Raw genomic sequence first — 24,761 nt, forward strand, 5'->3', positions numbered from 1 at the left:
TGAATTAATTCATCAGTTTTCAAAAAGGCCATGTTAATGAGACTACCAGAGCTTTCAGCTCCTCCTTTATAATTGAGGAAACTGCAATGTGAGGGCTGGGATAGGAGATATTTTAAAATTACATTCATTTTAGCTCACTGGAAAGAAAAATTTCAAATAATAGAGAAGTGAATACACACAAAATGCTCAGATTCTTCTCACCTCTCTGCTACTCACAGTTGCCATTGGTGGCCATAGTTTGAAAGTATGCTGTATGCTTCAGGCCCTTTGCTATCTTAATATAAAAGTGACCATGTGAGATTTTGTTTGTTTTTAACCTAAAATAGGATCATATTTTACAAACTGTTTTGCAGGCTTTTTTTTTTTACAATTTACCTTGTTCATAGGTCATAAATACAGTTTTGTCACAGTCCTAAAATCTACCTTATTCTTTTAAAATTTTTGTTAAATATCCCATAACTCATTTTTCTATTCTCTAGCTGGTGTATGTTTAAGTTGTCTTCAGTATTATTTCTGTTATAACTTATGCTGCCGTGGACATTCCATACAGACATTCTTACATGCTTATATGAGCATTTCTCTAAAAGACATTGATAGAAGGTAGAATGAGCAGGTGAAAGTGTAGGTACATGTCTATATCTAATTGATGGAGCCACATGGCCCTTCCTTAATGGTGAATGAGCATGCTCTTTTCCCTATACCTTTACTAACATGGAATATAATCACTTTTTAATGCTCTTCACCATGGTAAGCAAAAAAAGTGACTTTAGAATTTGGCATTTGCCTGATCTAGTGAAATTGAGCACCGTATCTTATTGATTAGTATTATATATTTAGTCTGTGAGTTGCCTATCTTTTTCCTTTCCATTTTTCTACTTAGAAACTAATGGTAGTAGAAATACTTTGTATAAATACTGATAATATTTAACCAAAGTGGCACTCAGAGGAAAGTTTTTATCCTTAAATTCATTTGTTAAAAATTAAGAATGACTGAAACTTAACCAAAAGAAAGTATCAGAGAGGAATTAATAAAGATAAAAGCAGGGCCTCCCTGGTGGCGCAGTGGTTGAGAGTCCGCCTGCCGATGCAGGGGATACGGGTTCGTGCCCCGGTCTGGGAGGATCCCATATGCCGCGGAGCGGCTGGGCCCGTGAGCCACGGCCGCTGGGCCTGCGCATCCGGAGCCTGTGCTCCGCAACGGGAGAGGCCACAACAGTGAGAGGCCCGCATACCGCAAAAGGAAAAAAAAAATAAAATAAAATAAAGATAAAAGCAGATAGTACACATCACCTACTTTATGGTATGCATGTACACCTCAGTTAAACACAGAAAGAAAAAAAGGAAAACAAAGAATGAAATTAAAAAATGAAGAAAGCAATAGACTTGAATAATGCAACAAAAACGTGTCTGTTTTTTTAAAATATCTCGACATTTCTGATCAAGAAAAGGGAAATACAACATGTAGGAATAATATAAGAAATATATAACCATAAATGCAGAGATTTTAAAAATAAATAGAAAGAATTTATAAGAATAAAGTTTTTGATTTGGTTAGTTAGAAGTTGCTACCATCCTCCTGGGATGAATTGTCTGGGTGAGTTATTGGCCCATCACAATGACTAGTTGAGGAGGGGTTACTACTGGCATTCAGTGCCCAGTGACCGGGAATCCTAAGCATCTTGCACCATGCAGGACAAACCTTCACAGTGAAAAATCTTCCCACCCAGAAATGCCATTTGTGTCTGTAGAAATGACAAAAACTGACAGAAGGAGAAAGCTTTAATAGATCCATGAAGTAAAAAGCCCATCTCCCCTCCCCCACAAAGGCACTAGGCCCAGATGGTTTTATGACAGTTTTATCCGACTAGAAATTCCTCTGTTATTTCAATTGTTTCCAATGTAGAAAAAGTCCTCTGAAATCTTCATACAGGACTAACAGAGCAGAGCAATGTTTTGTGTATCACTTATTTCTCTATAGTGTTTAACTCTTTGCCCACTGGACATTGGGGGCCTGCTACTGCTCAGAGAAACAGTGGACAGTTTTCCAGGTTTGCTAGCCAATAGGAAAGTAGCCAGGAGCTCTAAAAGTCAATTGTTCTCTGTGGTGCTTTTCTGCAGCATCCACTAAGAGTGCTTAGGTCCAGGTGAAGTGGTTACTTAACTTAGGACAGTGATGCATGATTATCTGAAGACAGTGATACATGTGGACTCTTTGGCACACAGCTTCACTTCAGAGGTTTTAAGATGCAGTTAAATCAGTATTCCTGAGAGCTGTGCATTTAGGTCCACGTGAAGTTTGTGCACGAGTATGAAGACCTCAGTCTTCTTGGAGGGGAGGAAAATGTTATTTTAGCTTCTCCCTCTACTCCCACATCCAAAGGGCTGCCAATTTCTGAGCCTTCAGGGAATTCTGTAGTGTGAGTTTTGGCTTTTCCCTTTGGCAGCTTGGGATTGAGTTTTCTTGGGGGTGCTTTCATTTGCACATCTTTTAGTAGGAGGCCTACTTTTACTATTAGTTTAGTAAGACTTTGGGAAGAAGATTTAAATGAGTACCTGTATTCAGTCCACCATCTTTGCCAGGAAGTCCAGGCTAGATATTCTTGGTAGATTCCAAGGTGTAAATTTGGGTGCTTTTCCCAAAGGCAAAAAATGTAAATGAGAGAGTTTAACAATCAAGCCTCATCTTCAGCAGCTTCCTCTTCTCTCACCCCTTGCATTAGAGGAGCCCTACTATATAACTGTCTTGCTCTTATCAATTTATATTTCTGAGTTGGAATAGTTTACTTTTCTTTCCATTATGGAACAAGTTAGAACCTTGTCAGCTATGCATCTATATTTTCTTTCACCAAATGTATCGACAGCCATTATATACAATATGTATACATGAGACATATGTAAAATAATCGTAAAAGGGCAGAATATGTTAAATTCATGTAAAGTGGTATAAAAGTAATTTCAGAGTTCAAAGAGGAATAAATTATGTCAGTGTAAGAGATCAGGGATGGCTTTATGAAAGAAGTGCATTTGAGCTGAACCCAAAAATAGAGAATTGTACTTGATCGGCAGAAATAAGGAGGAAGGAGAGGGCCTTCCAGGCAGAGGGAGTGGCATAAATAACAGTAAGATGACAGGAGATGATAGCATGTTTGGAGAATGGAAAATAATCCAGTTTGGCTTGAACAAAGGACTAGTCGTAGAATACTGGATCTCAAATGGCAGTCTTCATTCCAAAGACCATGAAGTATTGTTGAAGCTTTTTGAATGAGGTGACAGGATAGAAGCCACACTTTAAGAACAGTCGTCACTTGGTATCCTCAGGGGATTTGTTCCAGGATCCCCCCCCCCACCCTCCAGATACCAAAATCCTCAGACGCTCAAGTCCCTTATATAAAATGACACAGTTTTCATATATAACCTACCTGTATCCTCCTGGATACTTTAAATCATCTCTAGATTACTTCTAATACCTAATACAATGTAAATGCTATATAAGTACGATAGTTGCTGGCACATGGTAAATTCAAGTTTTGCTTTTTGGAACTTTCTGGAATTTTTTTTTCTGAATATTTTCAATATGTGCTTGGTTGAGTCCACAGATGCAGAACCCATGGATATGGAGGGCTGACTGTTTGTATAATTGTAGAATTTAGATTGCAGTTGGGAGAGACTGGAGTCAGGAATACCCTGAAGTCAAGAGACTTCAAGGAATCTCTTGAAGGAAATTAGAGCCCAAACTAGGGGGATAATAGAAAGTGATAGGAAGGAGAATATGGATAACAGAGGTTTTGAAGAGGTAGCATTAACAGGATCTTACAACCAAATATGGGTGAAAGAGGAGGAGAGAGTATTGAGGATGATTCTAAGGTTTTGAGCCTGGTTAATTGGGGAAATATTGTGCAACTAACAGAAATAGGGAATTGAAGGAGGGGCACATTTGAGGAAATATGTTAAGTTCAATTTTGGACAGGTTAAGTTTGAGATGTTTCAGGTACCAGAATATCCAGCTAAAAATACTCCATAAGCACTTGGAAATGTGGGTCTGATGTTCAAGAGAGATGTAAGGATTAGAAATACAGATTCATGAATCATCCACATTGAGGTGATGGATAACGTAAGAGAAAATTGCTGAGGGAAAGACTAGAGAGATTGAAGAGGTCAAGAATAGAACTTACTTTTAGAGGAAAATAAAGGAAAATCATGGGAAGATAACCAGGATAATGCAGTGTCTTAGAAGCCATCACGGAACTTCCAAAAACCCCAAAATCACTGTGGTTTAAACAAGATAGAAGTCCAGAAGTAAGGAGTCCAGGGCTAGTATGGCAGTTCATGATGGTCAAGGACCCGGTCTCCTTTTGCCATCTCATAGTTCAGGATGACTATTCAAGTTCAAGCTATCAGCACAGGCCAGAGGAAAGGAGAGAAGAAGAGTACTTTAAAGACAGCTCTCAAAAGTTGCACATACCACTCTCACTTATAAAACCCATTGGCCAGAGCTTGGTCACATGGCTACACCTAGCCACAAAGATGAGAAATGTAGTCTGCATTCTAGGTGGCTGTGAGCCAATCTAAAAAAAAAATCCCATGACCAAGGAAGGAGAGAGTGCATACTGGGGACAACTGGTAAACAGTTTCAAATGATACAGAAAGAGCTAGAAGGATAAAGACTAGAAAAAGGATTGGGCAATTGACCCTTGGTAAATCCTAGATGGGGAGATACTTCTCTGAGGCAATTGGGAAGAGATGAAATTATCCCCAGATTTTGACATCATGTTGAAAATAGTTCAGGAAGTTTGACCTAAACCTTCTCAGGAAATTGGTGCGATTATCCTCCAAGAGTATAGGTGCTATGGGAAACATGACGATTAGAAAAGAGTGGCAGAGGCGAGAAATCGATCTTATGGCGATGTCATAGTTTTCAAGAAGTGAATAAAAGGACTGCTGAGCCTGGTAGTCAGGCTCACGTTTGAATTCCTGTCTACCACTTCTTGGCTGGTGGCCTTGAGGAAGCCATTTAACATTTAACCTCTTTAAGCCTAGTTTCAACAGGTAAAGTAGGGTTACAAATTCTTCACTCACGGCTGCTGTGACTATTAAAAAAGGACATGCTGAGCACAGTGTCCGGCACAGAAGAACTAGTACCTAATACTTGGTAGCTATTGGAAGACAGCTGAGGTAAATACATTGGTAGAGGACTCAGTCAGTTGTTTCTTGAGTATTCAGCAGGGCTCAACATTCCAGCAACTGGAGAAGAGAAAGCAAATGGTTGTGAATACCCAGTGTTGGAACTGGCAGAAGATCAAGGGAAACAGAGATGGCAAGTGTGCTATTAAATCGGGCACGGTTAAATATCATGGCCAGTTGGAAACTGATCCATGCAGAGCTGGTAATATTGAATAGGGGAGTCTGAGGGGCCAGGGGTCCAACAGCAGGCAGTGAACAGACTCTTCAGGAAGAGTTTAGGGAAATAGGGGAGCTGTCAGTTAATCAGGACCAAGTCCAGGTAGAACAGTCCTGCGTCCCAAAGCTGGGCTGTGCCCGTGGGTGCTGCCGTGGGTGGAGGTGGTTCCTGACCTGAGCATCCTCCACCGTGCTATTACACATCACCCTGAACCAAACTTGCAAGACGGCTGGACCTTCCCTGGCATTTGAGTTTTATTTTACCTGGTTCATAGGGCCACTTAGAAGAAAGCCGTCTCCTTTGTAGAGTCGGGAGAAAGGAAACGAGACTGTTCAGTGTTAGCGTGAAGAGCAGTCTGGAAATGGTTGTAAATGAAAAATGATTATAACGATGGCAGCTTACATTAATTGAACGCATCTTATGGGCCAGCCGCGTGCCGAGTTCAGTTACACTGATTAGGTCATTGAATAGCTCAAGACAGATCTTCTGAGTAGAGGCTATTTTTATCCCTGTTTAATAGATGAGGAAGAAAAAGTTAGGCATTAGAGCTGGCCCTTAAGCTCTAGCATGGCCGAACCCAAAGCCTGTTTAACCATGAGGTTAAATCATTTCCCCTGAAGCCCTGCTACTATTCATGTTTTAATGTCACAGAGCTGGAAGGGAACTTAGGTCATTTAATCACAGATTCAACCGTACTAAATCTCAAAGCCCTAGAGAATGCATCCCAGCCGTTCATTTTTTGAAAGAGACCCAGAGAGGAAAAGTCACAAGGCTGGGGCTCCACTTTGGACCTCTTGAATCCCGGTCCAGATCTTCTTCTATTTCTCTGGTTGTCATGGACCAGAAAGGACTCTCAGTCTATTTGTCTTATCAGATCACGATCTCCAGCAAATGTCTGCATAACATACTCGGTGCCTTCTTTCTGAGGAAAGCACGGTGACCCTCCAAAAGCAGCCGTGGACTTGGGAGTTCCCTGGACGCACACACAGTTTCTGATGATCACCACAGTGACTAAGCATTTGGAAGGTTCCAATCCTAAGGGAACAAAGAAAGCAGAACAAGCCCAGGAAACTGGAGTACCCAAGCCTTCTCCTCGGAGCCTGAGGATTGATTTAACGTAGCAAGTCCTCACATGAGCTGCATTTTTCAGCCCTCATTTAAATGGGCAGAGGTGACTGAAAATGTGTAAATGTTAAAATGTTATTATTCAGGGGCTTCCCTGGTGGCGCAGTGGTTGAGAGTCCGCCTGCTGATGCAGGGGACACGGGTTCGTGCCCCAGTCCGGGAAGATCCCACATGCCGCGGAGCGGCTAGGCCCGTGAGCCATGGCCGCTGAACCTGGGCGTCCGGAGCCTGTGCTCTGCAACGGGAGAGGCCACAACAGTGAGAAGCCCGCGTACCACAAAAAAAAAAAAAAAAAAAAAAAATGTTATTATTCAGAAGCCCTTGATAATCCCCATGGATCATGATAGTAATTAAAATGCAGCATAGAAGACCCCTTGCTTCAGTAGGTCACAGGGTAAAAGAAAAATGCACACCCAGAATGAATAAAAATGGAAAGTCGAAGGGACTGGGAATTAGCATGCTGGGGTGTCCTAGTATTCAGTGGAGCAGCTGGCCTTGATGTATGGGGAGAGTAAGGACAGAGCCCTCCCCGTGTCCTGTTCCCTCTTTGTTTCTCTCCTAGAAGGGCAGGTTGTGAGGAGTGCTGGGGGCAGCATGGGAGGAGCGTTGGAAAAGCTGTGGAGTTCCCAGGGTGGGAGCATAGTGATTCTCAGTTGAAGGAAGACCTCGGGCCTGAGGGTTCTCTTCTGCAAGCCTGCGAGTCCACGAGCCCCTGGGCACAAGGTTCCTGTCACTGATTTTTCTAAAGTATTTCCACTTCTCTTTATGCCTGTCAAGGCCTTTCTTCTCCTTCAACACCCAGCTCAAAAATCTACCTCTTCTGAGAAGCCTCCTGGTTCAAAGTTATCACACTCTCCTTTCTGCTCACTGCACAGTGCATTTGGTTTATCCTTTTCTTAAAGCATCTATTAATCTTTGCCTTGCATTCTAGTCATTTCTTTATATGCTGCTCTCTTCCAATAGCTGGTAAGCTCGTGGAGCAGAGTCCTTGTCTTCATCTTTATATCTTCAGGTGCCCCCTGAAGAGACATCGTGCACATGAGGATTGTGGGAATGGGTGGTCACAGTGACAGTTCTGGGGCCTATCTCAGTTTCTCACTTCAGCATTCTCACTGTATTACCTTCTGTCTCCTCCTTCTGCTGTCGAGAGTTATAAGGATGATGAAGGCAATGGATGTTGGTACTTGTCACGTACACTGTTGCTGACGATCCTTGTGACAAATCTGTGAGGAACAGAGAAGTAGTTGGTCTCATCTGTGAGCAGAACATGTTGTTATGGATCCTGTGTGGAGAATAATAACAGTTGTTACCATCTATTGAGAGCTGGCATGTGCCAGGCATGGTCCTAAATGCTTCACATATATAACTTAATTCTCATAACAAGCTTATGAAATAAGTACTATTAAGATCCCAAAATTATCAATGACAGTACCAGGCACAGAAAAGTTAAGTAATTTGCTCAAGATCTGGCTTTGGGGGGGAAAAAAATCTAGCTTTTGATCAGTACATTATATTGCTAACACCTTGTCCCTAAGAGACCTAATATTATCCTGACTTTACAGAAGGAAGGGACCATTGAGTAGATCTTTTCCCACTCATTGATTTGCCAGGAAATCTAACTTAGCCTTGGCTATAGTTTTCATTGTGGGAAAGAGAACACCAGCTTGTTGAGATCCTGAGGTCCTTAGATCTTGACAAGCTTTTCAAATACCAAGGTGTCTTTCCTAGGGAATTGCCTGGGTAAGTTGTCTCATTATGAGCATCTCTTTCCGTGATTTCTTCTACTCTGGTGGATTGTGGTTTCTCTAATGGGATTATGACCCTCAGAAATTCTTGCTCTTCACATATTTCCTCCTTCCATAAGTTCCATAAGTTCCTTCTTTCTGCCCACTTCCTTCCTCCAGCATCTGTCTGGTACTGAGCTCTTGGCATCTGTCCCTCTTTCTCCATTGATGACTGGCATGAATGCGTGGCTGTTGGACAGGGCCTTCATTGTTGGCTCCCCCAGCAGCAGTCAGAACATTCCCTGTGGCCTGGGTTCCGAGGTCCACCCAGGCAGTGTGAGCCTGGCTCACTCCCAGTTCTGGACTGGTGTTTTTCTTTTGTTGTTGGACTCCCATCTCCTCAGAAAAATTGTTAAATAAGGAGCTAGAAACTGGTGCAAAGGAAGAGAAGCCTGTGCTCCTGTTATCAGTGCTCTCTTTCGAGTTCAGAGGCAGTCAGGGGGACCTGCACCTTGGGCCAGAATCTGGAGGAAGTCAGCCGTCAGAATATGGTCCTGGAGGTGGCGAATTTCACACCCTGGTTGACTCTCCCCATCAACCTCTCCTAGGAAGTCCCGCTGGCCCAAACCACCATTAGATGGTCATGTGGTCCCACTGTGCAGCCCCACAGGGCACTTCTTGCACGCTGTCAGTTGTCATACGTGGTGTTCATAGCCTGGAAGTCAGGGCTTCCTGAGGCCTGAGTGAAGCTGTGTGGAACTCTTATGTACTCAGCACATCTTCTTCCCTAGAGACATGATTCAGGATGTTCAGTGCTTGTTCAGTGCTCTGGACTTGACCTTTGGGGTGTGGGGTGTGTGAGTTCGGGGTGTGAAAGTCCTGAAGCAGTCAAGTATAGAGGAAGGAGATGCCAAAGTTCATACTTCTGGGCTCCTGTGGATAAGTAATCAGAGCCATAAAGTGGACTTGGCTGCCCCCTCAGCAGCCTCTGCAGAGTTGCCAAAAGCTGAGCCGACTGTGGAGACCAAACTGTTCTTCTTGAGTCGGTGGGGTGCATGGAACCATATCCCTGCTCAGACCTCAGGGCGGGGGCTCATTTGGAGAGCTGGTTGTTGGGGTCCTTCCTGAAATGCTGCCCTGGAAGAGCCAGCATTGTAGGACCCTGGCATCATGCTTGGGCAGCGAAGCGTTATGGTTATGAAGCGTGCCCCTCCTCACCTGACTGCCTTGGGGCTGCAGGCCATGATGAGGGAGGGAGGGTGCTCTGCAGGCAGCCCCGGGAAAGACACCCAGGCGGGGCTCTGCAGCACCCCAAGGGGGAAGTATGCCATCACAGTACACTGGAGACTTGGCTTCTCATCACTATCAGAACATAAAAGGGATTTTTAAGGACCATGCAGCCAACCTATTTATTTTAGATACTGAAGCCCAGCAAGATGTGATCACTGCCAAGGCCACACAGCAAGAGAGCAGAACAACAGGACCAGAGCCAGGTGCTCAGATGCCTAGGTTAGAGCCTTCTCCCCCACCACTCCGGACAAACCACAGAAGGCCTGAGGGCCTTAGATTTCTCATCTGTAAAAATAGTTGAACTTGACCCTTTGGATTCCAAGATTCTCTGCTCTCATGAACAGTTTGGGGAGCTTGGGGCAGACTAGGGAATCATTTGGTGTATATACCGTAGATTCCACTCACAAAGAAAGTAGAGTCGGGCTTCCCTGGTGGCGCAACGGTTGAGAGTCTGCCTGCCGATGCAGGGGACACGGGTTCGTGCCCCGGTCCGGGAAGATCCCACATGCCACGGAGCGGCTAGGCCCGTGAGCCATGGCCGCTGAGCCTGCGCGTCCGGAGCCTGTGCTCCACAACGGGAGAGGCCACAACAGTGAGAGGCCCACGTACCGCAAAAAAAAAAAAAGAAGGAAAGAAAGAAAGAAAGTAGAGTTCAATATTAGCTGTGGAATGTGAGCTAGTACTGGACACAGGGTTGTCATCTGCCCTGCTGATGTGGGTTAAAATCTCTAATGGTTCTGAGTTCATGCAGGGAGAGCCCCTTGGGTGTCCCAGTGTGATACTGATATTGGACTCTGATTTGGTCAATTATTTATGCTACCTCAGGGCAGAGGTATTTGATACCTCGGGGGAGTGTACAGTAGTAGTTGGCCTCAGGAGCCAGTAGTGTCAGGTTTCTGGGATGTTAGGGCCGTCTCAGGAGAACTGCACATGTCTCTTGGCATTGACAAATCAGACCATTTTGATTTCAGTGGATCTACTAAGGTTAAACTTAAACAAATAGGAGCAGCTGGGAGGCTTTGGAAGGAGTGAGATGTGTACATTCTCAAAAACAAAAACAAAAAAGAAAGAAAGAAAGGAAAGAAAGAAAAGAAAAGAAAAAGAAAGAGAGGGGAAAAAAAAAAGTAGAAAAGTCTGTGCTCCCTGAGGAAGGAAGGATGAGGCGTGGAACTCTGAATCGCCCCCCTCTGAGGAAGGAAGCAGTTATTTCTCTGCTGGTTTGTTTTGTACTTTCAGTTAAGGAATTCCAGAAGTTGCAGGTTGTGGATCATGACTTCCATTTTTTTCCCTCTGTTGCTGCTTGCCAGAGGAAGGGGGGGTGGTGGGGGGGCGGGTGGCTCTAAATAACACTTTGGCCTTTATGGAAATGTATCAGATGTTCCAGGAGTGAGTCTCGCTTGCTTGTGCTTGCTCGCTCTCTTTCGTGCGCACGCGTGCTCTCTCTCTCTCACTTTTCCTCCGTGTTCACTCACTCTCTCCTCACTTGTGTCCTTTCTGTGGGATATAGTTAGCACCTCTTGTCGCCTTATATAGCAAGGTCTGGTTGTTAATGTTAACAGAAATCTAACAACAAGGAAGGCTGCCAGATAGCATTAATCAGGCCAGTGTTTGGAATTTCATAAATGCTCTGACTTTGAGTACAAATTGGACATTAAGAACAATATGAAACTGTTTTCTGCCTTCCTCTCTCCCCTTCTCTCCCTCTGCCCTCTCCCCAGCTGATCCAGCTTCTCTCTCTTTCCCTCTGCTTTTGAATTCCTCTGCTCGGCCGTGCGCTTGCTGCATTGGAACTTTGTTGGTTTTTGCCGTGTTTAATTTTGTTATTTCTCTGTCTCTCCGTCCACTCCAAGACCACAGGCGGAGCAGCGGCAGCCGGAGCCAGGACTCTGCAGAGGGGCAGGACGGGCAGGTCCCGGAGCAGTTCTCAGGTCTCCTCCACGGCTCCTCCCCAGTGTGTGAGGCGGGGCAGGACCCTTTCCAGCTGCTCCCAGCCCCTGGCCAGAGCCATCAAGAAGGGTCCCCCGCGCAGGGTGCCCGCCCCGAGGCAGGCATGCAGCTGGAGGAGACGGGCGGGCGCGTGTCTGGAGCCTCCGTGCCCCGCTTGCCGGACCAGAGTAAGAGAGTGGGCTATCCGGCTGGCCTGCCTCCCGCCCACAGCCAGACGCACCCCGAAACTTCGACGCTCACTGCATCTCCACGCCCTGGGGGTGCCGAGGAAGAAGGCGACCGGAGTGGGGCCAGAAGCCGAGCCCCTCCCACCGGCAGACCCAAAGCTGAGCTCAAACTCAGCCGCAGCTTGTCCAAGTCTGACTCTGATCTCCTGACCTGCTCACCCACGGAGGACGCTACGATGGGGAGCCGGAGCGAGTCCCTGTCCAACTGCAGCATCGGGAAGAAGAGGCTGGAGAAGTCTCCCTCCTTTGCCTCTGAGTGGGATGAGGTAAGGCCGCGTGACGTCTCGGAGAGCTGGGCTGGCTGAGCCCCCCGCGCTTCCCTGGGTGCTGACACCCAGGCCAGGATGTGGGCCAGGGCTGCCCTGCTTCCCTCGCACTTCAACCAGAGTGTTTCTGACAGCTGGGAGGGAGGCAGGTGCCAGGGAGCCAGGTCAGGGGTCTTCCTGCCTGTGTGGCAGAGGACAGGTCCACTCATGGTTAATCTGGAGGGTGGAGGCCCAGCAGAGCAGGACTGAGGGAGAGGCGGTTCCTAGAAATGATAAGCTATTTGGAAATATTTGGATCCCATCAGCCCCACTGAGGGAGCCAGGCTCACCCTGAAGATGCTTCAGAAGAGCTAGAGTGCTTCCTATGAGTTTTCAGGAGGAAGAGGGAAGATCCTGAGTTGGGGGGAGGGGGCTTTGGGAGAAGCTGCTGAAAGGGGATCAGAAGGGGGATTTTCTGTTTCCCGCTGCTCTTGATTATTCTTACTGTGTTTCCCAGGAAGACCGAATGATCTCCCCGCAGAAGCGTTCTGCCCATCCCACATTCCTGGGTTGGCCGGGCAGAGGGCTAGGTGGTTCAGGAAACAAAGAGAGATTAGTGAGGAGAAAACATTTGGAGTCTGAGGCCCAGGTTCCTTTCATAGCCATTGTTATAGAATAGTTAGAAATATGTGCCCAGATATTTTTCAGTGACCTGTGACATGTCTTCCTGGGCAGAAGAATGTGTTTCTCAAAGATGGGTAAACACGCAGGGAATGTTCAAGTACTACCCTTGAAAGCTTCTTGCTAGGAGGAAGCTGACTTTGAAGCAGGCTGGATCTATCTCCCTGGAACATTTTCAAGACATGAATTTAGCACTTGAAGAGGAGGGGACCACTGCAGTTGGCATGTCCATTTGAACACTCTGTAGACTAAATGCCCTACCCAGCCCATCCGGATTGCAGCTGCAAAAGTTATGTAAACCAAAGCTAATCCCATTCCCAATGTGGGAACAGGGCGGGGCCGATTCCTCCAGCACTCATCTCCAGATATGATGAGGTTTAGGACTCTGTTTAGTCAGGGACAGGAAGATCCTGTGCCAGAGAAGGTCTTCACTATTTAATAAACCAGAATTTGGTGAGCCTGTACTAGATGGCAGGCCACTTAAGAAAAATCAGTTTGTGTTCAAGAGCGCCTGGGGCCAGAGGATTACACACAGGAGAGTAAGTGTTTGTAGGAAAGTGTGCTCTACCTTTGTTTTTCAAAATGGAGTTTTACTAATTTACAGTCAAGTATAGGATAAGGCAGCTTAAGAGTAAGATAAATGCAATATTCTCTGAAATGGCAGGAGAGGTCAATAGAGAAAAACATCAGTGGGGGGTGGGGTGGGCAGAGGCGAGGGGTACAAGAGTGTGGAAAGGGGCTTTAGGAAAGATCCCAGAGAAGTGGCATTGGACATAGAATTAAAGAACCAAGTGTTTTGGTTAGAACCAGATTGAAACCATAGGATGAAGAAAGGGCATTGAGGTGGAGAGAAAAGCATGAGCAAGGGTGTGGAGCTGGGAAAGCTTAGATCATTTGGTTTCTACAGAGTGTAGAGTTTATACAGGGAGAGTAAGAAATAATGGTAGAAAGTGAAATTGAGACCAGACAGTGAGAGGACCTTGAACATGAGGCTGAGAAGTGAGTATTTGATTTGATATCAAGGCATATCTCAGAATCCTCCAATTGGGCTGGAAGACGGCTTTACCAATCTAACCATACTCTTCTTTATTGGCTCTACCCTGAGCATATCCTCCACCCCAAGAAGTCGCTGGGCGATTCTTCACGGGATATCCAGGCCCTGTTGGCATACAGCATTTCCAGGCAGTGTTATGAGCTCCACCATTTCCTCCTGGAAAAGAAACACACAATCACCGAGGCACAGCCCAGTTTAATTGAAGTTGGCTGTTTGGGCTAATATATCAGTGGTCTCCTGACATCTTGATGAGAGGAGGTTTATATGCTGATATTTCCTTTGTGGGTAGAGATTGCAAGTGGATCCAGTGAACCCAGGGACTGTTCAAGGTCTAGGTGTCCTGGCCCAGGCTGTAGTGTGGCTAACCACCAGAAGCACTTTTGCATTTTAAATTTGAAAAAAGTAAAGGCAATTGAGGTCTTATTGGAAAGAATTCAGAAGATCAAGCTTTACTTGCGTAGTAAACATTAACAGGGCCCTTTATGTGTAACCCTTCAACATTGTTTTTGAGTAATATTATACTTGGTTTTTGTGGCTATCTCTGTCTAAAGAGAAACTTCAGGAGTTTTTCCCCCACTAGTTGGCCCTAAACGCAGGGCTTGGGCAGGCTTCTCTAGAAGCGGGCATTAGTTAACGGCTGCTCGCCACTACCCTGACCCATGCCTGAAGGCTGCTTTGCCTGTATCTTGTGCTTCACACGATTTTTTTTCTTCGTCGTCGTTAGATCCCCAGGAGGTAGGGAAAGCTGCTGTGAAGCAGCTGTGGACCAGCTCAGCTGTTCACCTTGGGGCCTGGGAGGAAGAGGAGGGCTCTGGGCCCAGGCAGCTGCGATCCCAGCACAGATGGAGTTGCGTGCAGGCTAGCCAGGCTGCTCCTGGAAGGCAGTGCAGGGTAGCACGCGGGGCTCCTCTCCCAAGTCAGCAGATCCCGCTTGGAGCCTCAGCTCCATCGCCTCTGCCTTCATGTGTGAGGCCCCAGGAAGCCTCGGTGTTGTTATCTTTATCTGTGAAACAGAGGTGGTCAAATCTGTGTTTCAGAGGTGTTTTTACCAATCAGATATGTGTTTCACTGCCCAGCACAGTGCCTAGTATGCATAAAATATTGAGTGAATGGTAGATCTTAATATTATTATTGTGCCTGCAGCTTTGGAGAAAGAGAACTGGGGCGTGGAGTATCTTCAGACCTCTAAAAAGGCAGAGCTTTGGGGTGGATGGTCCAGTGGTGGAGTTCAAGCCCTTCAGCCTGTAACCTCCTGCACTAGTCTGCCCCACCCAAGACGGAAGAGCCCGCCCCGCCTGGCAAAGTAGGGCAGGCGCCCCCCCACCACCACATTGTTCTTTGAGAAATTAATGAGCCTTTCTGCCTGGCTCCCTGAGAGAGGAGAGGTTAGAGAGCAACCTGCAGCCTCTCTACTGTTTATTGTTCCGATGTACCTTCTGCATCCGGGGCAGCAGTGGCCACTTGATTGGCTGGGTGTTTGGGATAATGATGTATAGTTGGGGAATATGCACAGTGGATGGTCACTTTGTCCACGTACAGCCTGCTCCTCATAGGTGTTATACACGGCCCTTGTCGATTGCCCTGAACCAAGGACTTCTAAAAGTTAGCCTGTTTAAGGGAAACCTCTGAGACAGTATCCACTACTGACACTTGTATTCTCCGTATTTTCTGTTAAATTTCTGGTAACAAAGAAGGAACAGTTTGCTTTTAAAAGTGCTCAGCCTAAGAGGAGCTCTAAATCCCAGCTTCAGTAGATACTTCCCATGTTCTGCAGTCAAGTCAGCACCCTCTTTGTCTTAATGATCCCTTGGACATCATAGAAGTTAAACTGAGAAGCTTAAATAAAACTTTGAAATATATAGATAAGGAGTGTAGGTGATAAATCACCTACATCTCTCTACATAGTTAACCTCTGTTAACGTTTGATGTATATCCAAATTTGAGGTCTCAGTACATTTGCCGATTTATAATTTGCTTTTCTTACCTAATGGCTGCATACCGTGGCAGTGTCAGTATGATCTGGATTCAGATCCTCATTCTAAAAAGCATAGTATTCTATCCGTGCTTATATCATAAGGTTAGTTAGTTTGTTGTTCTTTAAGCTATTCTCCGATTGTTAGACACTGTGCAGGGCATCTTCCTTCTGCCCTTCAGTGCATTCCCTACCCTCTCTACCCGCCTGTGTGCCCCAGGAGGCCGACCCATGTGGACTGCATCACTAGGCCAAGGAAATCTTGGATTGGCTGGGTCCCTCTGCTGAAGACCATCAGTCTCGTGAGAGATCCTTTCCCAGTAGCTGCTCTCTCTCTGCGTTCTGGGAACCAGCCCCTCCCCTGGACCCTCCTGGTCTGGGGCTCCTGGCTGTGACTAGCTCCCATCCCTTGTTACTCTCCATCCCCTAGGCAAACCTGTATAAATAATCCCTTTATCAAGCTCCTTCAGTTCCCCAGTTCGAATGTGCCTTCTTTTTCCTGCAGGGACCCTGAATGATACGGACATTTCTAGCATGGGTTTCTATCAACTCTAAACAACCATAGATGGCTGTGTGCTGGAGCAGTCAACATGGCTCTTGCATGTAAATTGTAAATTAATCTTCATTTGCAGATGAACCAGAAGGCATGGATATTCAGGGTGCTGGGAGGCAGGAGAATTTCATCATTTAACTCGAAGCCTTTCCCACTTCCAACTCCAAGGAAGAAACCTGTTCTCCTTCCACGGTGTTGGCAGTGTCTGCAGCGTTTCAGCTGTGTGCTCCTGAATCAGTCTCCTGCGCTGCACAATGCACCCGCAGGTGTGTACACACACACACACGCACACACGCACACACACACACACACACACACACACACGGCAACAGCAATCCACATCCGAAATAAACACCTCGCAAGAAGAACAGAAATAACCTCCTGGTCAGATAGTGGTTTGAATATATAACAAGTCTAAGGGGTCAGATAAGTCTCTCGCGTACCTGCCTTTGAATGGGATTGAAGCTTAGGAAAGAGAAAACCACAGAAGGCTGCTTGTCTACTTGGCGTAAACATTTGAGTCATTTAGAACTTGGCTAAAGGCTTAAGTGATGTTTTGTAATCGGCTTTCATCAATTTTAAACTAGTGAGAAATGGGTGAAGTGCAGGGGCATGCTTCATATGCATTTTGTGCAAACTGAGAGTAATCTCTGGCCAGGGATTTGGGGAATGTCCTGGTTTCGTCTGAAATGGTAGCTGCAGGGACCCTTGGCCCTTGAATCTCCCCATGAGTAGGGAAGGAGCAGCAGCCAGGAGGGCACCCTTCCAGGCCAGGTCCCACACGCCTCGCCCTTTCCAGCAAGCTGTCCAGTTGGAGGCATGATGTCATCAAGAGAAACACTGATTGGTTCAACTCCACAGAGGCTTTGGTTGCTTTTAACCCTTGAGAGTCAGGTGTGCAAGAAGAATGACTTAGATGTAAAACAGAGAGATTTGGGCTTGAGTTTCCGCTGACAGTGGCTAAACTTTCCACACCACTGTTCTGCAGTTTGCATTGTTCTTTAACATGTAAACAAGCACGTAGTCCTTTCTGCTGAGCACAGCCCTCCCACTCTAAACAAGAATGTGACCCTCCTACCTCTGGGGACAGATTGGAGCCTGGAGTGTCTATTTACATTGCTTCTGGGTATATACAGTAGTCACAACTTTTATCCTAGAACCTCTACATTTCCTTTGGTTTTAAGTGGCCTGGTAAGATTGAGGGTGTTTTTGTTTTCATATTTTAAAAATAATCTCACTTATTTTATAGGCAGTCCTGAATAAACAATTTTGGCCATTCTGTCTGATAAATCCAAGTGATTTTTTTTAGCCTCGATAAAAAAAAAAAAAAAAAAATATATATATATATATATATATATATATAGGCATCTCCATGGCCTTGGTGCTAACAGAAGACGCACCAGAGTGCTGTGAATAAGGTGGAGTCAGTCCTGGCTCTGCAGTTGGCCAGTGATGAGAAGGTTGGTGTGTCCACCCCCACCCAAGCCTCTCCTGACCATCTCTTGATGACATCATGCCTCCCCCTGGACAGCTTGCTGGAAAGGGCGAGGCGGCTGGGACCTGCCCTGGGAGGGTGCCCTCCCGGCTGCTGCCCCTCCACTCCTCATCCTGGGCCTCTGGGACCCTGACTTTTCTCTTTCCCTTCCTCATTTTCACGCTTTTCTCTGCTTCTCCAGATTGTGTCATTGCTGCTTTTCCTATCTTTTTACTCATCTTGCTTCTTTATTTTCATCTCTTTTTTTCCCTTTGCTTGCTCTCCCCTTTTCATCTGTGCTCTTTCCTATCTATTTTTTTTTTCTTTCCTGTCTTTTTACTTTCTTCCTCCTTTTCTCATTTATTTTTACTGGTGGCATCAAGGAGGGGCTTTTCTAACAGCCAGTCATTCTCAGCCTTCTCTACCAGGATTTTTCTATTATTTTCTTTCTTTAACACATCCTTGCCAGGGTTCACCCATTTCTGTGTTCTACAGAACACTTACTGCTTGTGGTGTAAGCTACCTCCCCTCCACCACCCTCCGCGCCACCACCCACACTGTCTGTCCTTGGACCTTTCACAAACAGTCTGGTTCCATTTAACTGCAACAGGACAGGCACCATCAAGTACTATGTACGATTTTGTGGTATGTGTGAAATTGCTAGCAAGGTGAGAATTTCCCTTTTCTCCTCTTTTTTGTTTCATTACATTTTGCTTTGTTAACACCAGACCAAGAGCTTGAGTGACAGTGAATGTAGGTGAATATATGAGAAGAATTTGGTCTTGATTCCAGTGCATATAAATGCTGAGAATCACAGAAAGAAACATTTTCTGGGACATTCTTTATATACTTTGGTTCTGGTTTTGTATCTCTTGCTTCTTTTTTTCTAGTCATGGCATCAGTAGGATACAGACTGAGTAATTTTATATAATTTTGGGAATAGTAGTTTATCTTATGTTATTCTAAGCAATTGTTTGAGAAACAAGTAGAGATATTTTTCACACAATTGGAAATAATGTAAAATAGAGGTATATTTTTATCATAATTATTCATTCGTTTGACTAACTTATTGAGTACCTGCTATGTTCCAGGCACTGTTCTCAGCACTGGGGTTGAGCAGTGAACAAAACAGACTAAATCCCCTGCCTCATGGAACTGACTTTCTAGAAGGCTAGAGGGGAAAGAGCAATAAAAGGAGACAATATGTAAAATGCATAGTGTGCTAGTTGGTGATAAGAGTGCTAATAAGAAAAATAAAGCTGAGAAGAGGCATACAGTGTGGTGGAGGCCAGGGCTGCAGTTCAGTGGGGCAGCCTGGGAAGACCCCTCTGAGAAGGAGGAGAGAGGGAGCTGGGTGGGTGTGGGCGGAGCATGAGCAGAGCTACTGGGCTGCTGCTTCTGTTTGTACACAATTTCTCCTGTAAGAGAAATTTAAAATTCCATTCTCTCTCTCTATCTCTCTCTCTCTCTATATATATATACACACACACACACATATACATATATATATATAACTGAATCACTTTCTGTACACTTGAAACTAACACAACATTGTAACTCAACTATACTTCAATAAAAAATTCCATTCTACATTTACATTATCTTACAAATATACCTTATTACCTGACTGTTACCTTTAACTTCCTTTCTCTTTCTCTTTAGCCACTATTGCCACCTGCTTTTTTTCTCATCTTGTTTTTTTTCCCCCTGATTTTTTTCTGTTAAGCTGTGTTGGGGACTTTTTAAACATACATACATGTGTATGTTCATACATATGTACACACATACACGTATACACACACGTATATACATACAATTTCTAAGAATTTCTCAAACTTGATCATTATCCTTGTCGGCATCCTGGGCCAGGATCATCGGGTGGGTTCTGACAGAGGAGTTGGGTTCTAGGTCATTGTCTTAGGAAATACATTTCCATGGGTGCATTACATGCTCAAAGCAGAAATAAAATCTAAAAACCAGGATTACAAGGCAAAAGGAAGGGAATTCAAAATGATTTAGACCAGGGCTTCCCTGGTGGCGCAGTGGTTAAGAATCTGCCTGCCGGGCCTCCCTGGTGGCGCAGTGGTTGAGAGTCCGCCTGCCGATGCAGGGGATACGGGTTCGTGCCCCGGTCTGGGAGGATCCCATATGCCGCGGAGCGGCTGGGCCCGTGAGCCATGGCCGCTGGGCCTGCGCATCCGGAGCCTGTGCTCCGCAACGGGGGAGGCCACAACAGTGAGAGGCCCGCATACCGCCAAAAGAAAAAAAAAAAAAGAAAAAAAAAAAAAAAAAAAGAATCTGCCTGCCAATGCAGGGGACACGGGTTCAAGCCCTGGTCCAGGAAGATCCCACATGCCGCGGAGCAGCTAAGCCCGTGCGCCACAACTACTGAGCCCGCGCGCCTAGATCCCATGCTCCACAACAAGAGAAACCACCGTGATGAGAAGCCCGTGCACTGCAACGAAGAGCAGCCCCCGCTCACCACAACTAGAGAAAGCCCGCGTGCAAAAAGGAAGACCCAACACGGCCAAAAATAAATAATAAATAAATTAAAAAAAAAATGATTTAGACCAGAAAATGGCCAGGAATCTGAAAACAGGAGCTCCTGTGAGAGGAGGACAGCTGACTAGGTGTTAAGGAGTCAGGGTAGATGAGTGCAGGTGTTGGCACCATCGTTTGGAGCACAGAATGGTGCTTGCTGATGCCCTGGAAGGCATCTTGGGGCTGATGCCCTGATTAATCTTAAATGCTTCTTCTTAGGAGCCCCAAGCCCACGGGTTCCCAACAGTTAATTACAGTCAGAGTATGAGATACTGGTGGCCTCAGACATTCTCTGACCCTGAGTGGACTTAGGGTGGTCGGTGTAGAGGGAGCTTCTGAGGTGCCAGGTACGGAGATTGTGTGTGTGTGTGTGTGTGTGTGTGTACGTACATATGTGTAGGTTCTGTGTTATTTCAGATGGTGAACTACTTACATCTGGTATGTCCAGCTAGGGGTCAGTTGTGCCCAGAGACTGTGGTGGCCTAGTTAGTGAGTGTGTAGTGCATGCGGGGCTGGGTCTGGTTCAGGTTGAGATGCCAAGCATTTTGATGCCTCTGGTCTGTCCTTGCTCCTTCCCTGTAAATCTGCCCAGGTGACCCGCTGCTGGCTGCTTCAGCCCTCATCACCTCTGGCTCACGTGGAGCCCCATGAAGTATCACTAAACACGCTGGCTTCATTACATTCTCATAGGACACTATGTTTCTATGTTTTTTCCTCCTTGAAATGAATAGACCCCAGAGAAGTTCAGTTTGTTCAGAGGTGTGCAGTGTGGTCAGAGAGGCAGCTAAGTAATTACCCGGCCAGATAGTGAGGGACAGGCTTTTCATTATGTAAGACCCTAGGAAAGCAATTAATCTGGACCTCACTTGGGCTTCGTTTGGAATCCATGATCCTCAGCAACAACACAGAGCTCTTTTCTGGATGCCAGTGTTGTGCTCATGCCCTCAGAGATGTGATCCTATTTCAGCCTGTGTTTTTATGGAACACTGCCCTCCCTGCCTAGGGTTCCTTTACTTTCCTTTGTCCTGCTTTCTTCCCCATGAATGTTCCATTTTGATGCCACCAGGGGGTAGCCAGTGGGTGAGAGGAATGCTTGTGACCTGAAGATTCTGGGCAGGGCCAAGGTGCTGAGCGTTCTTCCCCAGGCATCCTGCTCTGTTTTGCTCATGAGATTGAATGACCCCAGTCTCTGGCACCACAGGGCCCACCTGTCCATAACTCAAAGCGGCCTGTTTATCTATCTGGACAGGTGGAAAACTGCGTAAGCTCACTAGGGGCCTACAAATGACAATTTGTCTGGCAATCTGTTCTTGCCTGTCCTGATTTAAACAACTAGGAAGCTGTTGTAAACTCAGTTGAAACGGTATGTTTTGTATAAGTGTTCCAGTTCCTTTCTACTTTGGAGCTAGTTATTTTCAAGAGGACCTCCAAAAAACCAGGAGGCTGCCTTGTATCTGTTATGCATTTAGGCATGCCGTCCTGGGTTTTGATGCTGGGGAAATAGCTTTCCTCACTGACACTCAGAAGGCAGATGAGCCTGGAGAAGCTTATCTTCAGGGGCTGGCCAAACCTCTGTGCTGGCTCATAGGACAGGAGAGAACGCTGTGGATCCTGGGGTGTAGTGGCAGAGGAGAGCACTTCAAGGGTGGGGATAGCCAAACCCCAAAGTCTTGAGCTGTCTCTGTGCCCTTGGTGGGAATATTTGTCTCCACTGCCATATCCAACTGCAGATAGAAGTCTAGGCAAAGCCAACTCTAGAAATGGAATTTTTATACCCGGAGATTTTTTTTTTTTGAGTTATAATACCTGAATATGGCTGACATTTAAAAGGTACTGAAGAATATATAATGTTTTAAGTCTCCCTCCCTCTCTGCTCCCTAGACACCCAGTTCCTATCACAAGTTTCTCAAGTATCTCTCCCACATATTCCTTGAAATATTCTGTGCATCTGTAAGCATTTTAGACACAATGAATATTTTTCTTTCTTTTAAAAATAAATGGTGCCATGTTATACATACTACTCAGAATCTCACTTTCTTCATTTAATAGTATTTTATTGAAAATCACTCTAATTCAGTATGAAGTGTTTCCTTTTCATTTTTATACTTCGTATCCGTAGTATGGATGTACTGTCATTTATCATTTCCTGTAGATGGACATTTTGGATGTTACCAAGTTTTTACTAACGTCAGCCACAAGTTGGCACTCGCCATCAGCACTTGCCATGGGCACTTGCCATCAACCTCTACAAGCATTAAATCGTGCTGCTGCAGCTGCTGACTTTCAACACCCCTTGAAAGGAGTTCAGGATGGAGAGCAGAGATGAGGCGCTCTGTGCTCTGGGAAAAACTGGCACAACAGGTCTTCAGATAGTTAGATATTTTCAGGAGGCGATTTTACGAGCCCAATTTTTTTTTTTTTTTTGATTTTTGGCTGCTTTGGGTCTTCGTTGCTGTGCGCGGACTTTCTCTAGTTGCAGCGAGCAGGGCTACACTTCGTTGCGGTGTGTGGGCTTCTTATTGCTGTGCGGAGCACGGGCTCTAGGCGTGTGGCCTTCAGTAGTTGCAACACGTGGGCTCTAGAGCGCAGGCTCAGTAGTCGTGGTGCACGGGCTTAGTTGCTCTGCGGCATGTGGGATCTACCCGGACCAGGGTTCAAACCCGTGTCTCCGTGTGTTGGCAGTCAGATTCTTAACCACTGCGCCACCAGGGAAGCTCTGTGAGCCCAATTCTTGTATCTCCGCATATCTAGAAAAGCACTGAAATCCTTCATGGTGATGACGAGCAGTAAACCTTCACAAGACTAGCAGAAATCTTCTGCAAAAAAATATGTGCTTGATTACACGTACTCCTCCTTCACTAAAATCACATATATACTGACCTTCCCCCCTACCTCTTTGGAGCAATTTCTCAGAGCTATCTGAAATACTGACACCTGGACTGTAGTCCTCATTTTGCCCCCATTAAAACTTAACTGGTGGGCTTCCCTTGTGGCGCAGTGGTTGAGAGTCCGCCTGCCGATGCAGGGGACACGGGTTCGTGCCCCTGTCCGGGAAGATCCCACATGCCGCGGAGCGGCTAGGCCCGTGAGCCATGGCCACCGAGCCTGCGCGTCTGGAGCCTGTGCTCTGCAACGAGAGAGGCCACAACTGTAAGAGGCCCGCGAACCACAAAAACAAACAAACAAAAAAAAAACGTGTAACTCTCACGTGCATCTTTTTTAGTCGACACTAATGAAAAGTAATGCTGAAATGCATATCCTTATACAAAGTTATTTTAAGATAAATTTCCAGAAGGTAAACAGGTATCTTAGAGGGTTTATGCATGTTAAATTTACTCTCATACACACAAAGAGCACCTGTTTCTCTACACCTCACCAACCTGGGGGTTGTTGGCTTTTTAATCTCTTTTTAGTTAACAGATTAGTAATGGTATTTTAGTATAATTTTGAAGTGGGTGTCTTTTATTAAGAGTGAGGTACTATCTTTTCATATGCTTTAAAAAAAACCTGTTTTCTGGACTGTGCTTGTTCCTTCCTTTTCTTTGAATCGATCTCTTTTCGTTTGTAGAAGCTCTTTATGTTTGAAGAAATTGACCTTTTATCTGTGATATGAGTTTGTCTTTTGGCTTTGTTTATGGTATTTGGAGTTTGATTGGTTGTGTTTTTTTTTTTCCAACACGCAGAAATTTAAATTTTTTATATAAATGAATCTATCAATCTTTTCTTTAATGACTTTTTCACACACACACACACACACACACACACACACACACACAGTATTTTGTTTTTACAAGAGATAAATAGACTGACACCAAGCACTGTAAATGGATGACCACAACAAAAGCAGCAATGATTGCAATTACAAAACACACTCACACTAGGTCGTAATATTGACATTCAGCCCAGTAATCCTCCACTGTAACAGCTCCTTTACTTTGCAGTGAAAATTGATTTGTAAATTTTTTGCCTCTGAGTCCTTGTGGGATTTTTTTTTTAATTCAAACAGAAAGTCACAAAAATTGTAATCATCCTCATCAGTTCACTCAGTCCCATGTAATTAATTTTTTTTCATCTTCATCTTTTGTTAGCACTTTTATGAGTTCATCAGTTTTCCATTAGAGTTCTAAAAATGCTTATTCATTCAGTTCAGCAGTATAGTCAGTTACCAGAAACCTGTACTTGTCAGAGTCTTTTCCATGAATTCCTTGAAGATGAAACCCTTTTATAGGAACATATTTGCAAAAGCATCAGAGTACACCCAGAACTGTCTGTAAATGACAAAAGACTTAAAAATGACCATGGTTAAAGATTTGATGCAAGTTCATAATAATGCAATTGACAAGGAAATTTAGTTATTTCTGAGATATACATTTTAAAATAATAACTAGAATTATGACTTATAACATTATACCAGAACATATAAGATTTTTAGAAATTTCATGTAATGTCTGAAACATTTATATTAATATATTTCCATACAAATAACCCAAAGAAACTTTAGTATTAGTTGGTTTTATTCTTTGTTAGTTT

General features: G+C 45.0%; 1 protein-coding gene across 7 annotated transcripts in view; it reads left to right on the forward strand.

Annotated features, from left to right (window-relative positions):
• The window catches only part of ANKS1A (ankyrin repeat and sterile alpha motif domain containing 1A), a 189,726-nt gene that overhangs the window by 101,828 nt on the left and 63,137 nt on the right, over positions 1 to 24,761 (forward strand). For all 7 annotated transcript variants that reach the window (XM_082638686.1, XM_082638687.1, XM_082638689.1 and 4 more), the window contains one exon: positions 11,388 to 11,977. In XM_082638686.1, coding sequence (XP_082494812.1) covers positions 11,388 to 11,977 — 590 coding nt within the window. The remainder of the gene's footprint in view (positions 1 to 11,387; positions 11,978 to 24,761) is intronic.

The sequence above is a fragment of the Mesoplodon mirus genome (genome assembly GCF_964341445.2).
Source record: "Mesoplodon mirus genome assembly, chromosome: 12".
NCBI classification, from domain to species: domain Eukaryota; kingdom Metazoa; phylum Chordata; class Mammalia; order Artiodactyla; family Ziphiidae; genus Mesoplodon; species Mesoplodon mirus.